General features: G+C 51.5%; 1 protein-coding gene and 1 pseudogene across 1 annotated transcript; one reads left to right on the top strand and one right to left on the bottom strand.

Annotated features, from left to right (window-relative positions):
• The first annotated feature begins 10,885 nt into the window (after positions 1 to 10,885).
• Positions 10,886 to 12,120, top strand: LOC114828073 (uncharacterized; annotated as a pseudogene).
• Positions 12,121 to 13,090: 970 nt separating this feature from the next.
• On the bottom strand, positions 13,091 to 14,426 carry Rtc1 (RNA terminal phosphate cyclase 1). The gene is made up of 2 exons (XM_003740862.2): positions 14,202 to 14,426; positions 13,091 to 14,060 (listed from the first exon to the last, which is right to left on the bottom strand). The coding sequence occupies exons 1-2, from the start codon at positions 14,386 to 14,388 to the stop codon at positions 13,108 to 13,110; spliced, it is 1,140 nt and encodes a 379-aa protein (XP_003740910.1). The 5' UTR covers positions 14,389 to 14,426; the 3' UTR covers positions 13,091 to 13,107.
• Between the last annotated feature and the right edge of the window lie 1,919 nt (positions 14,427 to 16,345).

Below are 16,345 nucleotides of genomic sequence, written 5' to 3'. Positions count from 1 at the left end.
GATTGGGCGCGACGGTTTCTGGAGCCGGGAGCTCTCATGGATTATCGATCCGAGAAGAGAAACGTCCGCTCATCACGTACCATGACCGAAGGCAGCCTCGATCGAAAGCTATAAGAGGATCCTACGATCTTACCGTCGGGGGGTTCGCTGAAGGATCATCGATGACATCAACCATCGCTCACAAGGAAGGAGCGGCTCTCCGCAAGCTCATTCCCTGACAAGAAGTCGGTCGACGGTACACCTTCCTTCCTTGTCAATAATCCACGAGATCTTCCTCCCCTACAGGTGCTCTACTCGAAGATACGACAGCAGACGCAGCGGTGGAGGCGGCACGATCACATTCACGGAATCACGCACAAACACAAATAATCGTCCTACTATCAGCGGCTGGCTCGAGATCGATGCACGTGGAGAGTTCAGGCCAGGCAGGATACTCGTTATTCACGGGTAATTCGGTTGGAGCACCAATCCGGCAGGCGGCAATGACTCGCTCCACTCAGTGGTCGTTTGGCTGAGGAGTGACTGACTGACTGACCGACCGAGGAGATAGTGAGTAGGCAGGCGGACGACGAGCTCGCCCGGTCGATCGAGAGCAAGCTAGCGAGCAAGTATGTGAGTGAGTTAGCAAGCGAGTGAGCAGTCTCACAACACGCCGCCAATCTGCCGCTTGTCGTCTGGATGGCTAGGCCGCTGCTTCCATTCGCAAAGTAACTCAACTCTCTCGACGAGCTTGCCGAGTGAAGAGGCGGGGCTCGACAGTACACCGCCCAAACGGATTCTTCTTGCCATTGGTGCATGAGCTAATGAGATGGCGAATCAGCTGACTCAGATAGAGGGTTGGGCGTGGCTTCGGCGGAGGAGTTGCGATCTTCAGGACTCCGGGACATTGCACGGGACGCATTGGAAGAGGGACGAACGGAATAAAGACCCGAAAGCAGATCGAGAGAGGGGGCGAAGACGAAATGACAGCAAGGGTGGAGAAGAGTGGATTGAAGAAAACGAGGGCTCGCTGAGGGACATACCACAACCGGGCGGTAGAGCCGTGTCTCGATACGCGCGAAACGAATGCCAGAGCTCCAAGGGTCGGAGGCGATTGTTTTCAGAGGAGATTTCGCCCTCATTCCATCATTATACATACGACTGACTGCCCTCGGCCCTGATTCTGTCTCGAGTCCACAGAGAGCAGACGGTGATATCCGCGCAGATTTGCCCCCGTCGCCCGCATGCTGCCGTTCCAGGCCATACCGATCGAGAGAGCTCCGACTGATCTCGAACTTCTCTGCGCGACTCCTCTCGGAACGATGATTTCTTCTTGGCTCGACTCTCAAAATAGATCCAGATGCAACCAGAAGGATCGATGTTGATGCTTCTAGGATTGTAATATGATTCTATCGCTACTGACAGTGGTTTAAGCGACGAAATTCGTTCAGCGCTGACGAATATCTCCGCTTCTCGAATCCACCGAGCCGAGTTTAAAACGCTGCTCATTTCATCACGAACAAGGGTGATTTCCTCCTTTCCGTCTCTGTATCGCTAACCATCCTCACTCCTCTATCGCTCTTCGTTCCTCGAGCTGGCAGGCGGACAGGCGTTTTCTTGAATCGCGTCGTCTGCGCGTTGAGCTTTGTTGAACCACTGAATAACTAAAGAGTCCAGCAACAAGCATGTAAGCTGCGTCGAGCAGGCTGGCAGCCAGCTAGCTAGCTGCTCGGGCAGCTGACGGTATTAAGAATAGTGGAGCCAGACGAGAGCCAAAAACCACAATGCATCGCTCCAAAAGAGAGAAGAATGCCACTCTTTAGAACACACATATAAAGCGGTAGCAGCAACAGCCGCAAGATCTGCAGAGAGGGGGTAAGATGAAGCGACCGAAATTGAAGTGTAAACGTCACAAAAAACTTGGCGGGACCAAACCGATAAGCTCTGACGTTCGACACAACGAGTATGCCCTATGACCTCACTCCCAAGGACGGATCCACAGAGCGAATGTACCCAGGTGCTTACGGAAGCGGGGCCCGCGCTTCCGTGATGAGATTCCGCCGGTAGCATGTATCGCATCCTCGCCACCCTCTGCTCGAGTTGCGTCGTCGCGACCTTCCACGGAAATATCACCTCATTCCTCATAGAGGACGTTTGCAGGAAAGGGGACCGACGCGAAATAAGCACTAGGCCACCTGTCGGTCGTGTACGTCGAAAAATCGTCCGGATCTTCAGCATAAGATCGTGCGCGTTGTCCACTGAATTGATTGCTTTAAGTTGATTCCGGCGAGTCGGCGAGGACCACGGAGTGACCCGAGCAATTCGGTTGGGGTTTGATCGAGTCGGCGAAAGCGTGTCGCCTTTCGAGGGCGCAGGCTCGAGGCTCTGAGTGGCGTCAGACCCAGTAAGTGATGGAAGATTCATTTCCCAACTATTTCAAAGTTTCCGGATCATTTCTCAGGATCACGGATCTCAATCAAGGATCCGAGGGGAAAGAATGTTACCATGTCGCCATGGCGTCAGAATCTGCGCTGTCGGGCCACCTGATCCTCTAAGGCCGTGAGCGAGGCAAGCGAGGTGGCGACCGAGACAATAGAGCCATTTCTAGAGGTCACCACTGTATCTCCTTGGGGAGGGGGTTCGTCGCTGACATCCAGCTTGAGCGATCTCCATTATCAATCAATCAATGGTCGCTCCTTTCTGAATAGAATGTTCGAACGGGGATTGAAGGGCCTACGGACTCATTCGAGTCGACGCCTCTCAGTCAGAACTTCATTAACTCGGGAAATTGCTCATCAACGGATATGTACAGTGAGACCTTTCCAATAGGACCAGCCGCGGTGCGCCACAAGAGCGGTCCGATAAGTCAGGTGGTCCCATTGAGCGGGTCTTCTAATGAGGGAACAAACCGTGTTGGTCCCTTCAATGTGTGGTCCGAAAACTCAGGTTTATCCTAGGTTGTCCAATTAGACGGGGGTCCTATTAGACAGGTTTCACTTCACCTCAGGGTCTTCTAGTGGCTCTAGAGGCTTGGGTTCAAAAAAAGTACGAATATATTTCGCGAGTCATCTTCGAACAACAACTGGATGATCGGGTCCCCATCTGCATCCGACGACCGACGCCGCTCTCAATGTACCATTTTTTGACGTTTCTGAACCATCATCGTGCTGGAGGGTGAAAGCGGAGGTAGCGGTCCACTGCGAGCGACACTCTGAATTATGGCGGCGATTTGGATTTCGGCTCTTGTAAGGAGAGGTATCTTCTCGGTGAATTCCGACATTCGGCTTCAGCACAATCAGAAAAATCGCGTCCCAGGAGCGAATATTTCCGTGTACCGCCCCAGTCGCTGCGTCGCGAAGAGGTTTCAAGCAACAGATCCGGAGAATAATTTCGTTTGTTTCTGCGTAAACAGTATCGCAGGCGAGAATAAGTCAGCCACTCCCAGGTCTGTTCGTTCAGGAGTTGAAAACCTTCGAACAAGGTTGAAGAATCCGGCCCACGTGGCCTCGCGATTATCTCTCACTCAGACTCGGAATTTTGGATAATTTGTCTGAAAGGTCGGAGTCTCGACGGGGAACCCCTCATTGGAGCTTTCGAATGTGTTGCAAACATCAATGTACCCGCGCGAAGTGATCATGGATCGAGCATCCCCGTACTCTCAAACGGGTACTCGAACGACAAAATCGGGCATTTCTCGCATCTACACTGCAGCTCTGCAGCATATGCTTGTGGGGACGGCGCGGCGCACCGACTGACTGCCGGTCCGTATGCCCACGGTCCCCATCTCTCTGCGAGTCTGAAATAACAGATTAGGCAGTATTATGTTTTCTGAGAGCTTCGATGGACTTCGCCGTGAGGCCAAAGTCGCACCACACTACTCTACTCGGAGTGAGAAGGGAGATCTGATCTCTACATAAACAACTTCATCCGAGCGAGCCAACAGCCGCATGGTCACCGCCATCTGTCAGTTGAAGCACGAGGGAGAGTCCTGCTGTGAAATTCAGTCATTGCAAGTAAAGAGGCATCAGCAGCGACAACAAGACTATTGAAAGACGATGCTCACTCTCTCCTTCGGAGCTTTTGCTCTTTTGAAGAGAACAAACCGGACAAACTAGCGAGCGGTAGACAAGCGGACCGCTTACATACATAGAGCCACATCGGCTGCTCTCAGGAAGTGCTTTCTCTCGCTCGGGATTCGAAGACGAGCGTCAGAGGCTACGGAGACAGGGGACATCCATCCACTACCAACATCCATACACAAGCTCATAAGGAGCATCGGATTTCTTGGGTGGCGTTCCGGCGACCGAGCGAGCCTCGGTTCTCTCAATGATGTTTTCTGACCTGGAGATCATCAGATAGTGTTCTGTGCATTGTGCTTGTCGGAGACCCGCGATGGAGCTGGAGGCGATGCCTTCGTCGCATCTTATTCATTCGCTCATTGCGTCTGTATTTAGCCGATCGCTCCCGTCGCTACGGGTATATCAGGGAGACTCAGTCATTCAGCTAGAGGAGTTTTCCTACCCGGAGAATCTTGTTCCCTCGGTCTTTATCTCGTTCCTGAGGATTGACGGAGGCTTGCATAAGCTACACGCGGAGGACGTTTGCCTTCTAGAATTCATTTTCCCTCGCTCCGGACAATCAAGCCTCCAATTCAAGGGATATCGCTTCCTCTGTCGGAGACTAAATGAGCCGGAACGATTGATGAAGAGAAGATTGATGGCGACAAGTTATATGTATAAACAGACCATGCACAATGAGCTCGAATCGCCGTCGGTTCTCTCCGACTAAAATACTCAGTGACACAGAACCCCGCAACCACCGAAACGCCCCTTGTTGCTGACCGAGCGAGGCGGACTTATTATTGTGCATTGTGAAACCTTTGGAGAGCAGCTTCAGACACTCTGTCTGAAAGCTCATTGTCAGTAGAGAAAACATCTTTATGGGGGTTGTGTCATAGAAGACATATCATCATCATCATTCGGCTCCTAAATGCTCAGAGAGCCTGGAGGAATTTATGTAGATGCTCGCGATTCCAATAATGCACTTTTATTTGCTCTGAGGTCTCTCGGAGTTCGCGAAAGTTGCACTCGACTCTGTCGGGGAAGAATGCCTCTTAGGAGAAAGATGCTGACAAAATCAGTACGTGGCATACTTCAGCCGAGTTTTCTCAATAGATCGAGGGCGCGCTCACAGCTTGGGACCGCGAGCGAGGAAGGCTCAACTCTCAGGAAAGGGGAAACGAGGGAACTGATCTCTAGAGGATGCCGGAGCACAGGAGTCTTGGAACGTTGGACGTACTCTGCCTGAAGAGCCCCGCCCGTCTTCGACACGGGCATGCAGACCCTTGCTCGCGAAAAGGGAATAATTCTACCCCAAGCAGACACGGAAGAAAACTTGTTAGAGCCCTGATGGTCCATCGGCGCGAGTCGTACTTCTGAGCATTCTTATCTCCATCCTCGTCACGGCAATAGAGCTAGGATTGTTCGGGGCTCGGCGGGAGAAGCTCTCACTTCTGGATTTATGCAGGACACATCGCTCTGGGGAGATGAGCCTCCGATTCAACTCCCAGACCGGGGGAGCGGGGAAGAAAAACTTAAAGCGGGAAATGCATCGATCACTCGAGGAAGGAGTTGCGCAACTCCAGCGGTTATGAGGCGACTTCGTTGAACTTCCGGCTCACTTTCATAAACGAAGTAGCTCTAATGTGCGAGATGGGCAGCTCTTTTCTCGTGCCCTCGGAGCTCGGTGATGTAGAGGTTGGTCCGAAGGACCGATGTGCTTGGGGTGAATCTAAATCGAATTCCAAAATCCCTGACCTCCTCTCTGTTGCGTCAAGCTCGATCATTCCGTGAGAAATGTGCCGTTGACTTGTGATGTGTATGTTAAGGTCAGGGCTACAGCTATCAAACCTAATCCAAGGAGTCTGCCTCAAAATCGCGCAGAAATCTACACGGATGGAGAAGTAATTTGGCACCGAGACTGATTTGCCGCTAGATGGGGAATGCTCTGTAGCGGTCCCACCGACAAGCTCACCGGCGAGCAATAATGGATGTAGATCGCCGTCATACAAGGTCTTAGTGTAGATGGAGAATGCCGGAGCCGTCAGCCCGAGAGCCCGCGGACTCTGGAGGGAGGACAGAATTGTCATGCTGCGAGATCATTCCGGATCTGCATGGGGACTGACCATCATGATCATAAGCTGACGGAACAGGGCGTAACCTCTGCAAAGCGGTCCAAAAATAGAGAATCATCCGCTTCGAACCGAGGCTCAATCCGGAGCTCTCTCGGCTGCCTATGAAGATGTCAGCTCTATCATCTCTCGATGACTGAGACTGAAGTGATCTCTGTCTCGGATAGGGCTCACATAATGCGCATTCAAGGATGCCTTCCGTTGCCTCGACCGCTAAAGAGCATCGCGTCTTTGCCATGAGACGCTTTTCGTCGGAGACGCTATAGGAAAAGACTCCGCGAAGACGCCGAGATCCCGTTGAATGCTCGTCAAAGGTTCCGTCGCGAAGGTTGGGGTCCGAATGCAGTGATGCACAACGGGTCTACCAATCGTGCGCGTGCCCTTCAAGTATCGTCACTGACCGAAAGTTCTCGGAGAATTCTTTTTGCTTACATCTGATCGTGAGGTCGCAATGCCTTTAATTCTCGGGATAAAAGCATTTCTCATCCTCAAAAAAGCGTATGTATCTCACCATACATACATATATGATCTGATCCGATGCTGAATCGGATGGGCATCACCAAAAACCGCCTTCCGTTCCACCGCAAGGGACCATCTTCTCGTCAGTGACTTTGCCAGGCGAACCGAAACTTCAAAATATCTGACGCGAGTACGCGGCCCACAATACTCTTGTGACGTTTCATCTTGGAATTGGGAAGTGACAAAAGACGTGGAGCAGCCGCGCCAACATCCGCGTCATCGTAGCGATTCGCTCGGCTACTTGGGCTCTAGGCGGCGTTCCATGGGATAGAGCAGGGGTGGCCAAGTGGGGGTCCGCGGACCCCCAGGGGTCCGCAGCAAGATTTTCGGGGGTCCGCGACGGGGTGCCTGAGTCAGATTCGGAGTCAGATTCCTTAATGGAAAATATGATGATTAATCATGGACTGCCTGGGAGTGACTAAACGCTGCACGTTTCGCAGCGAGAATATCAAGTCTGCAGACATTGCTGACAAACACGTCGAGTTGAACGTCGAACCTCGCATTCGAAGCTTGCCAAAAAGTGCATTATGAGAAATAGGGGGTCCGCCGACTCCAGCTCACCCGATCAGGGGGTCCCCCAGCTCACCCAAGTTGGCCACCCCTGGGATAGAGTCTCGAAGCGTAGAAGTGCCGTTGAACTCGAAACGGGCTACGCGCATCGACGACCCAGTTGGTGGATCGCCAATACTATTCTCTCTGTGCTGCAAAATTAGCTAGACGCCGCTATGTCAGAGCTGCGCTCCAAACTTCCCGATTCGGGAACTAGGGACATGGCTCGAATCGCGCCGGCAAGGAAGGAGGAGAGTAAGATTCTTTCCGATGGATCTTCCCGATCATGTGACAGTGGATAATCCCTAATCGAATGAAGTCAGCATTGAGACGTTTCCGGAAGGTTTTTCCGCCTCGCTCGCCGGCTAGAGCCGCTCTGATTCCTGGGAATGGAACCATTCTCACCTTGTAGAGCTCCGCCCTCTCGGGATGAGGAGGTTCGAGTGCTGTCCTACGACGATTGCTCCTATTCCTGGACAGGAGTCGGAGCTCTATGAATCGCCGCACCTCGATGCACGCATCGGGAGGAGAGTTTTGCGGACGATGAAATAGAGTTTCGGGCTATGCATTCATGAATTCTGAGAGTCATCCTACGCTTCTTGAGTTCATTCTCGGCCTTGATCCTGGAGAATATGAAATAGCGAGGAATTGAAAAGCTGATTGAGGCAACTCAATCAGCGCGATGACGAGCTTGCCTCGATGTCCGCTCCTAATATACGCATGACGGGCAAACGAGCCTTGTCTTCTATCTTCAAAGTCTGGAGGAGAATTTCATCGACGTTGATACCCTTAAAAATAAAGCTCTGATGGAATCCCACGGCGAAGAAATATTAAAGTCAGCTCGCAGTCAATCTGGCCCGCTTCAGATCCTGGAAGGTACTCGAGTGACGAGACTCGTAAGATCTAGCTACTTTGCCGTCTGGGATGCGGCTGTCTGGAGAATTCGAGGGAGACGCGGCTCCAGCCGAGAGGTAGGGCGGATACCTCCACGAACTTCGCGAGCTCCTAGCCTATCACCCTCATGGACCCAGACAAACTCGCATAACACATCGAGGTCGGCAGTGATCTGTCCCGAGGATGGCTACTGTGATGCTTCTCCGATGATGTCACACGGTCTCGGCCACCGTCCTGCTTCTAATGGAACATCCAAACCCTCAGTAAGATCCTCCGTGAAGAACGCGGAAAAGCCTCGACGCTCGGTTCATATTGATATCAAAGTCTGGGTCGTCATCCTCGTCCAATGGCCTGCGTCGAACATTCGTCCTTTCGATTCTCGACAAAGTGCTCGAAACTATGCTGGTATCACAGCCGTCCAACCACATGGGAAGAAAGAACCTGTCCCCCGACAACGAATACGGCTATCGCAAATTTGAGGAAGGGCTCGCGGTTTGTATGATAGATTCATCGAGAGCATCAGTCACGGGATTGACAAAGCAAAGTCTGTGTAGCTCTGCGGAGGGAAGCTCCTTATGTGAAATGGCAGGATCCGGTGCTGCCGCAATATTTGACGATGCCTACATACATTTCGATCTGAATTACTGTACTGGCCTCTTGTAAAGTGCAGTGCTAAGACGTTTTAGACGGACCGCGAAGACTCCGGAAAAGAGCAAGTCGTGACACGCAGTCTATGGGTCCTCACGAGGAGGAACCCAGAGAGCTGGACATTTTCCCGCTGACTCGGACTCTCTCCTACTTGGAGAGCACTTTTCTATTCCATCGAAAGCTTTCTGATCGAGGCCCGGGAGTTTCGGGCATACATTCCCTCAGAGCGAATCGCGATATCAGAACGAGAGATATTCCCACAGTTCGGGCATAACTCGCGCAATCCTTAATTGGTTTACACTCATAAATGCTACTTCGGGGCGACGGACCCCTGGAAATTCATTTCGGTGGGAACTAGAAGTATATTATACTCGGAGACATCGTTCTCCGAGAGGAGACTGAGGAAACACACGGCAGACTCCAATAACTAGGGACTGATATTCCTCCTTTCAGAAATCGGTCCACATTCACTGACGGAGGACTTCTTCTCTGAATTCGACATGGGCCTATCCTGATTATCATTGATTCCTCAATTCGTTGCCGCCCAAGTTCGCGCTTTCGAAATAATTTCCCGAGCCCAGTCCGGGATTTTGAAAATTCTCCCGGACCCGAACACCAAAGCTTCCACCGTGAGGCCTCAGGTAACATGTTTTCGAGGGAAAGTCCTCCGTACTGCTGTCACAAAGCTGCGTTTTGGTGGGTTTCGAATTTCGGAGCATTTTCTATGATTGCGGATGGGAGCAATTGAAAGGCTCTGCTCTCGGACGAATCTTCTACCGACTGACCGACTGTTGAGGAGCATAATGGTCACGAGCACGACACGCGCCCGATGCTCCAATACGATTTCTCTCTTTCAACTTCTCGAGTTACTGAGATACAAAAGGAAGAACAAACATTACCATCCACCTCCCCATCGACGCATCTGCTAGCTTCTAGCCCGACCAGGATGATTGATGTATATGCAGGAGCCCTCTGAATTTATTCTCCCGCCAACTAGCTCCCCGCTTATAATCTTAATGCAGGATCGATGAATTCGGGGAACGCGCGAGCACAACCGATGAGCAAGAGCCTCAATGGACGTTCGCTAAAGCTTCCCGCTTCTATAAGATATATTCCGTTATCGTCGGTCCGTTTATATTGTTCCGGCTGCGCAAGGGGTCTTATGGTGGTCTTATTTATTCGGATTTGGATATTATTCAGATTAGTCTGATCCAGAAGTCAAATCGTTGCTCAAGATAAAGATGATGAGGAAGAGAAGTCGGTCACACGTGACGGCTCCAGTGGTTAGATTTCTGGTCTGACATGAAGCCTCCTCCCTCCGTTGTCGTCCAGCTGACGTCCGAAATACTGATCCTACGACGACGGGAATAGCAAAAATTCGAGCATTCGACATCTGTGGAGAGACATGTACTCACCGACGGGAATTTCCCCGGACCCGTATTGGGGCGGTCTTCATCCTGGATCTCAGAAGGGAGATATAATCAAATATAATCCCAAACACGAATGGAAGGTATGCAGATGACTAGCGATGTCTTCTCTCGTTCAACCTTCCGAATAGGTCCGATTGGAGCTCCGAATTGAGGCTTCGCGTGCGTTTCCCCCGGATAACTTCACGCAGCTTGTTCTGAGCCCGCTCGCACTGCACAATCGAGACTCCGCTGCAGACCATCTCTGAGGCACGGAGGTGACCGGGTACTACGATAATTTCACCTCGGCTCGAGATCGTATAAGCGGAGCGCTAACGATAGGAGCTCGAGGACCCCCCCCCCTCCCCATCATGGGAGTATGGGCTCTTCCAACCCATCCGCTCAGCTCTGCATGAATTCGGCGACAGACCTACGCCGCCTTCGAACGCGCCGCACGAAGGACTTGCAAGTAGTTCTAGAAACTGGGATGCATCCCGAACCGTTTCCATCGGAGCATCTATCGGAAGCTTATTCTTCACGCTAGGCTTCCTCCAGCCCTCGCCTGGCTTCCGATGGTGAGGAAAGGATACTTTCTGTTCCTCATTTCACCACCGATGCTCACTCCGAATTCGGCGCTTTCGTTCTGAACGAAGTTTGCTCGAGCCTTCCCTCTGATAGTTCTCGGAGCAGATCCCGCAGAATGAGCTACGGTTTCATCGCAAAGTTGGTGAGTACGACTTGATTTCGCCAGGCGGAGAATCGGTGGCGGTACGAGTATTAGTGGAAAATCTATAGATTCGGGGAAATGTGCAGCTCAGAGTGATCGCGTGACCAATTCTTACCGAAACCATGTCAATGCTCTCGTAGGTCTGCTGCTTTTTAGTGTTGAGTGATTTGGACATTCTGCTCGCCGCAGATATTGCCAAGGAATCGTCGAAATATCTGAGATATCTCAAAAGTCCGACATTTGTGAGTCGCTCATCGAGCTCTAAAACTCCACGGTACTTGCAAAGCTCATCGAAGTTTCAAGATGATTCCTTCCCGATTCCGAACTCTCCTTACATCACTCCGAGACTAGGAATCACCAACGGCGGCTCCATGACTCGTTACGCCGGATCTATGATGACATCCGCATCCGAGAGGAGCCCGTCACGAATTATCATAGTACGTCAGCCTTATTCGTCTAAGAGGTCGCATTCCCCGTCAGCAAGTCCATACGGTTCGCAGTACATGCCGCAAGCAAGCTCTGGTGAGTGTCTTGATAGCTGAATCTTGAAATACGAAAAACCTAGATACGAACTTGAAATCGCTCCCCCCCACGGAGCGTTCCTTGTGTGATCACTAGGGCTGTACTTTCGTCGCGGCCTTTCAGCGCGGAACTCACCGCTTTTTCCAGCCCGCAATTCACGACATTCTTGAGCTCCTATAAGTACTCTTGATGAGGATGTGCTGCGGAAAATCACGGCTCCCGCGGCCGACCGCGACGACAGACCGGCCCTAGTAGTCACTAATCACATACTATACATAGAACGAGACTACATTTCGCGCAGAATATTGCCCTCGCTCCGTCGGCATCGTCTGTGAAGATTTCCATCCTTATCACTGGTGATTAAATCGAGTACCGCCGAATTTCTTCCAGTGGCTCCCTCCATCGCCTATCCATACGCTTCTCCTTATGGCTACGCTGCTCATCAATATATGCCAGGCTATAACTATCAAGCTCCGATGAGTGGGAATCCTTTTGCAGCTCAGCTGTCAGCATACACTCCATTAGTTGCGTCGATGATCGCCGCAGCGCAACGCGTCACACAGAATCAACACAGCGCATACGGAAATCAATATGCTGGCAGCCAAGTTACACCGCAGTACTACCCACCCTACGGAATGCCTCCGATGCAGTCACAATTATACGGAGGTTTTGGTTACCAAGGTTAAGACTCCGCGACACCGACGAGAATGTAGATTTCGATCATCGAAGGGTGTCATCGTCATACCATCCATTGGAGACGTCGAGTTATGTTTCATAATACGGTTCATAATCAGGGCAGAGGGAATTTTCGTCCGCTACATGCTTGCGATGGAGACATGCCGTAAGCTCTGAGTTTCGATGATCGGGGATGTCCTCAGCTCCCACCGTCGAATACACCCCATTGTTTCAAGGCTGTATGGCCGAATGGATGAAATGTCGATAAATGATCTCCTGCGATCAACCTCTTCTCAATTTGACGGGTACTCATGGCATAATCGCCGCTTCGAATCAACAATTCGAATATTGCATGCAACAGCAAGAATGATCAGCGCAATCTCTGATTCTCCACCAGATAGGCATGAACAGATTTCGTCGCAGTTTACTTGGCCCTAATCCTGTGTACATCATATGGGTGCGCTGGAGAGGAGCCTCCACAGGCATCTCTGCAGAAGCGCGCCAAGTGCATCGGAGCTTCACGGGGGCGCTACGTGCGTTCCCATAGAGTTCAGGTTCCGCTTGCGACGTAGAGCTCGCGAGAGTTGAATCGGCGCACTTCCTACGCGGCGGTGATGCGATCGACGCGCTGTACGCTGATTCTGGATCAGGAAATGGAATAATCATATTCTCGTCCTGGGCGGGAAGAAGTTTCATACGAGCCTCGCAGCCTCGCATCGCGAGCTCCGATCTCGTTCGAAAATTCTCCGTGGTTTGTGATTCGTGGCACATTGCTACCGGCCTCATGCGGATCGCTAGGAAGTTTCGTCCTTGTATGTATATACATTCTGCTGGCATGTCACGATGGACAGGCTGTATATTCCCTCGACTTATCATTCACATTTACTCATCTAGAATCTCGTCCGCCAGCTCGATCGCCTTACGCGTGTGCTAGGTTGCCAGCAATCGTTATTCTTACTACAGTGAAGAACGCCATTTTTGACTCGTAATTTATTGTATTAGGCAAGTTTCTTGCTGATATTCAGATATCCGGTGCCGATGCACGATAACTGGAGCTTCTCCCCGCCGGTTCGCAAGACATCCTCCTCGCTCTCGGCTCTTTTGTCGATAGCGATCTTGAATGTTAAACCGAAGAAGTCTTTAAGATGTCTTAAGAACTGAATCGTGAACGGTGTTAGCGTACCGAACTGATATTTCGATACATCCGCGGGACCGAGCGCCATGAGCAACAGGGCAAGACTCTGATTTGCCGTATCGACACATCCACCTCGATATATTTCCCGAACTAAATTCACAGCCGCGGTTTTCCCTATTACTTCTGGCACCATCTCCTCCCGACCTTTGCTCGGTTCCGACATGGCGTCAGCGGCGTAAAATGCCCCTCCCCTCGTTTCTGCGACGAGACAGATTCCGAAAGCAGGCGATGAGCCGCCCCTCTTGCCTTTACATGCGTCGGTATATATATAAACATCGGGGAGGAACTTCAACAATAATTGTTTCGCGGAATCCACCATGCGAGATGTCACTTGCGGATTGGTTTTCATACAATAAGCCCATCCGCGGACTCGCTTTATCTTCCCAGCATCGGTGAACTGAGTCGCTCTCAGTCGTCTACACACTGGTGCTGTGAAACGAACCTCGCCTCCGCCCAATGGCGGGGCTCCTCTAGATATAATTTTGAGATCCAAGTTCTCTGTGTACATGAACTTCCCTAGCACCGGTAAACTGGTCTGTTTGAAAGCGTCCACCGATTGCTCTTCGCAATCGTTCGTGATGCCAAACAAGCGTACATCGAGTGGATGTTTACAGAATGGGGCCAAGTATATGAGGCCTTCCAAGTAATAGGAGACCGACTTCGAGGCTACACAGCGATGCTCAATGCTGCCGCCATGTAGAATCCCAGGTTTGAAGAAGACACGTGTGCCGGTCTCGTTGACGCTCGCTTGCGTTCCTGCGAAATTAAGGTGTAGTAGTAATCAATGTGGAGCGACGTCTTTCCGACGAGAGGGAGACCGATATCGACCAAAAGAATTCCGGTTCGCCTTCATTGAACAACTTCATTCATCACGGACAGGGAAGCCCAGAAGCTTACCATTGGTAATCTCCGTGATCAATTTGAGGAAGTCAGCCTCGAAGTCCCGCAGACCTGGGTCCACATCTTGGTTGCGGATGCCGCTCACTACGATTGATCGCTGGCTCAGGACAGCAAGAACCAGACGTTGCCGGAAATAATTGGATCCTTGGTAAGACAGCACGTTCCCATCGATCGACGGACTCATCCCGCCGGCACCGTGTATGAGCGATCCACGCGATACAGTCGCCCAACAAAATAAACATTCCCATGCGAATGAAACTATCACGTGCCTCCGTCGTTTTGTTAAAACACGGAATTCGCTCCGCCTCTCCATCGACAGCGCCAGCCAACCATCGTGCACTATGGAAGCTTGAATCAAAATAGAGTACGGTTGCGATTCTCTCAGGAAGCGGTGCGAAGAGCAACCCGATCATCCAGGGAGCCGGCTCCAATGTTTCTGAAAGACGATCGATTCAATTCTCTTAACTTCGGTGATTCGATAGATCCCCAGCTTACTCACGCTTTAGACTGAGGCTCGATCCATGCATTTGTCCCGCGATTGAATGGCCACTGCGACGCCGGTATCCCCTTCAGAGTCCAGACGGAGCCTGCCATAGATGGAGGCTCGAAACTTTTTGCGTTATCGCAAGAGAGCACACAGCTGACCGGTATAAACGTTCACAAGAGAAGCCGCGGAGACTGACTATTTACGTTGCTTCTTTATCCGCAGTTTTAGATCGAATATTATCCCAACTTGCCGGCCAGTCTGATGCTGACATTGCGGAGTTTTTTCAATGGGGCAAAGATCGTTGACAGAAAGCATATGCCACCCCGACTGAGGAATTCGAAAGCGGACGTTCCCTTGACAGCATAGATCAGGACAACACGATTCTGCCAAGCAGTCCTCAACGTGTGTCTCGGATTGACCGTCAACCTTACACGGACAGAATCGATCGGCCCTGCTCCGTCTAAGGTTGTCTGTAATTTCGTCTGGCGAGTCTGAGAGATTCCTCAACTTCGATATCATCGTCGAGGCTGGGAGGCACTACTATCATACTCAAGGCTTACAAAATGAGCATAGGTGGTTGCGCTTGGGACAGCTCCTCTTCTGCCTCGACTACGGTCAAAGGGACCAACGTCCGACCACAGAATGAGCCCAAGTTCTTCTTGATTCTCATATGACTGATAATTCTGTCAGCAAAGCCTGATGTCGACTTGGGCTTTGGAAACGGGGATCCCAGTTCGGATGTGCACCAAACGTGGGATGATGTCACACATGCCCCTGAAAATTGTACATCTGGGTCCGGATAAAGGGAGCGGGGGAACGGGCACAATTATTCCTCGCACAATCCTTCCTTCGAGTTGAGCTCCTATACAGAGAAGCGGACTCGCTCGTAAGGATCTATCGTGGCGCTAGTTGTCAGGCATTGAACGAAGGGATGTCCCCCATAGGAATCGAGCAGGATTTCGAACTTTATCTATGGTGAGAATTCGAATCCGTGAACAATTAGCAAACTTTTAGCATCATGCAGAGAGACTGCGGGAAGTCACAATCCAGTTTTCCAAGCATCCGCAGGCCTTCCGGAAGAGTGTAAGGGTGTGCGGAACGACGTATGACTCGGAGATATAGCGGGTACGGGGACGGATTCTAGCTCTCGAGATGACTGCAGGCAAGGATAATTTGCTCCCGCCGATGTACCTGAGTAATTCGCCACTCGTCTAGAATAACCGCCTAGAGTTTTCACTTAGCCAGACATTCGCTCAGCTCCTTGATGAAGAGACGAGCTGGTTCCGAGGGAAGGCCAGGCAGGTCATCTGTGCAAGCAAGATGGAGAGCGGACGTGATCGGGCGCCGAACCGCGACATCGTCGTAGAGCCCCTTTGTCTTCCTCCCCAACGGGCTCCAAGACCGACCCCTACTCTCTTCTCGACCCGAGCATCGGACTCAAAGTCGGTGGATACGAAGGGTCCTGAAGAATTAGGAAGCCCTGGCCTGAAGCTTCGAATTCCCAGTCTGTCACCCTCCGAGATTTCGGGGGTGCGGCCTCCTGCTCAGAAGTTCCGTCCTCGTATCCGTGCACAGATATAGGAATCCATAAAAAAATTCTCGCGGGGATCTTGGGGCGCGGTGGTTGAGGAGGGGAGAGCGCTATGTTGCGCCA

This window comes from Galendromus occidentalis, unplaced genomic scaffold (assembly GCF_000255335.2).
Source record: "Galendromus occidentalis unplaced genomic scaffold, Mocc_1.1 scf7180000077088, whole genome shotgun sequence".
NCBI classification, from domain to species: Eukaryota; Metazoa; Arthropoda; class Arachnida; order Mesostigmata; family Phytoseiidae; genus Galendromus; species Galendromus occidentalis.
Note: the sequence above shows the minus strand (reverse complement) of the source record. Positions and strands in the feature narration are given on the sequence as shown.

Bases quoted from the DNA above. Each gene is read 5' to 3' on its own strand.
- Rtc1 (XM_003740862.2), bottom strand. From the start codon at position 14,388: ATGAGTCCGTCGATCGATGGGAACGTGCTGTCTTACCAAGGATCCAAT. The intron at 14,061-14,201 runs GTAAGCTTCTGG...TTAATTTCGCAG, and splicing joins GATCACGGAGATTACCAATG to GAACGCAAGCGAGCGTCAAC.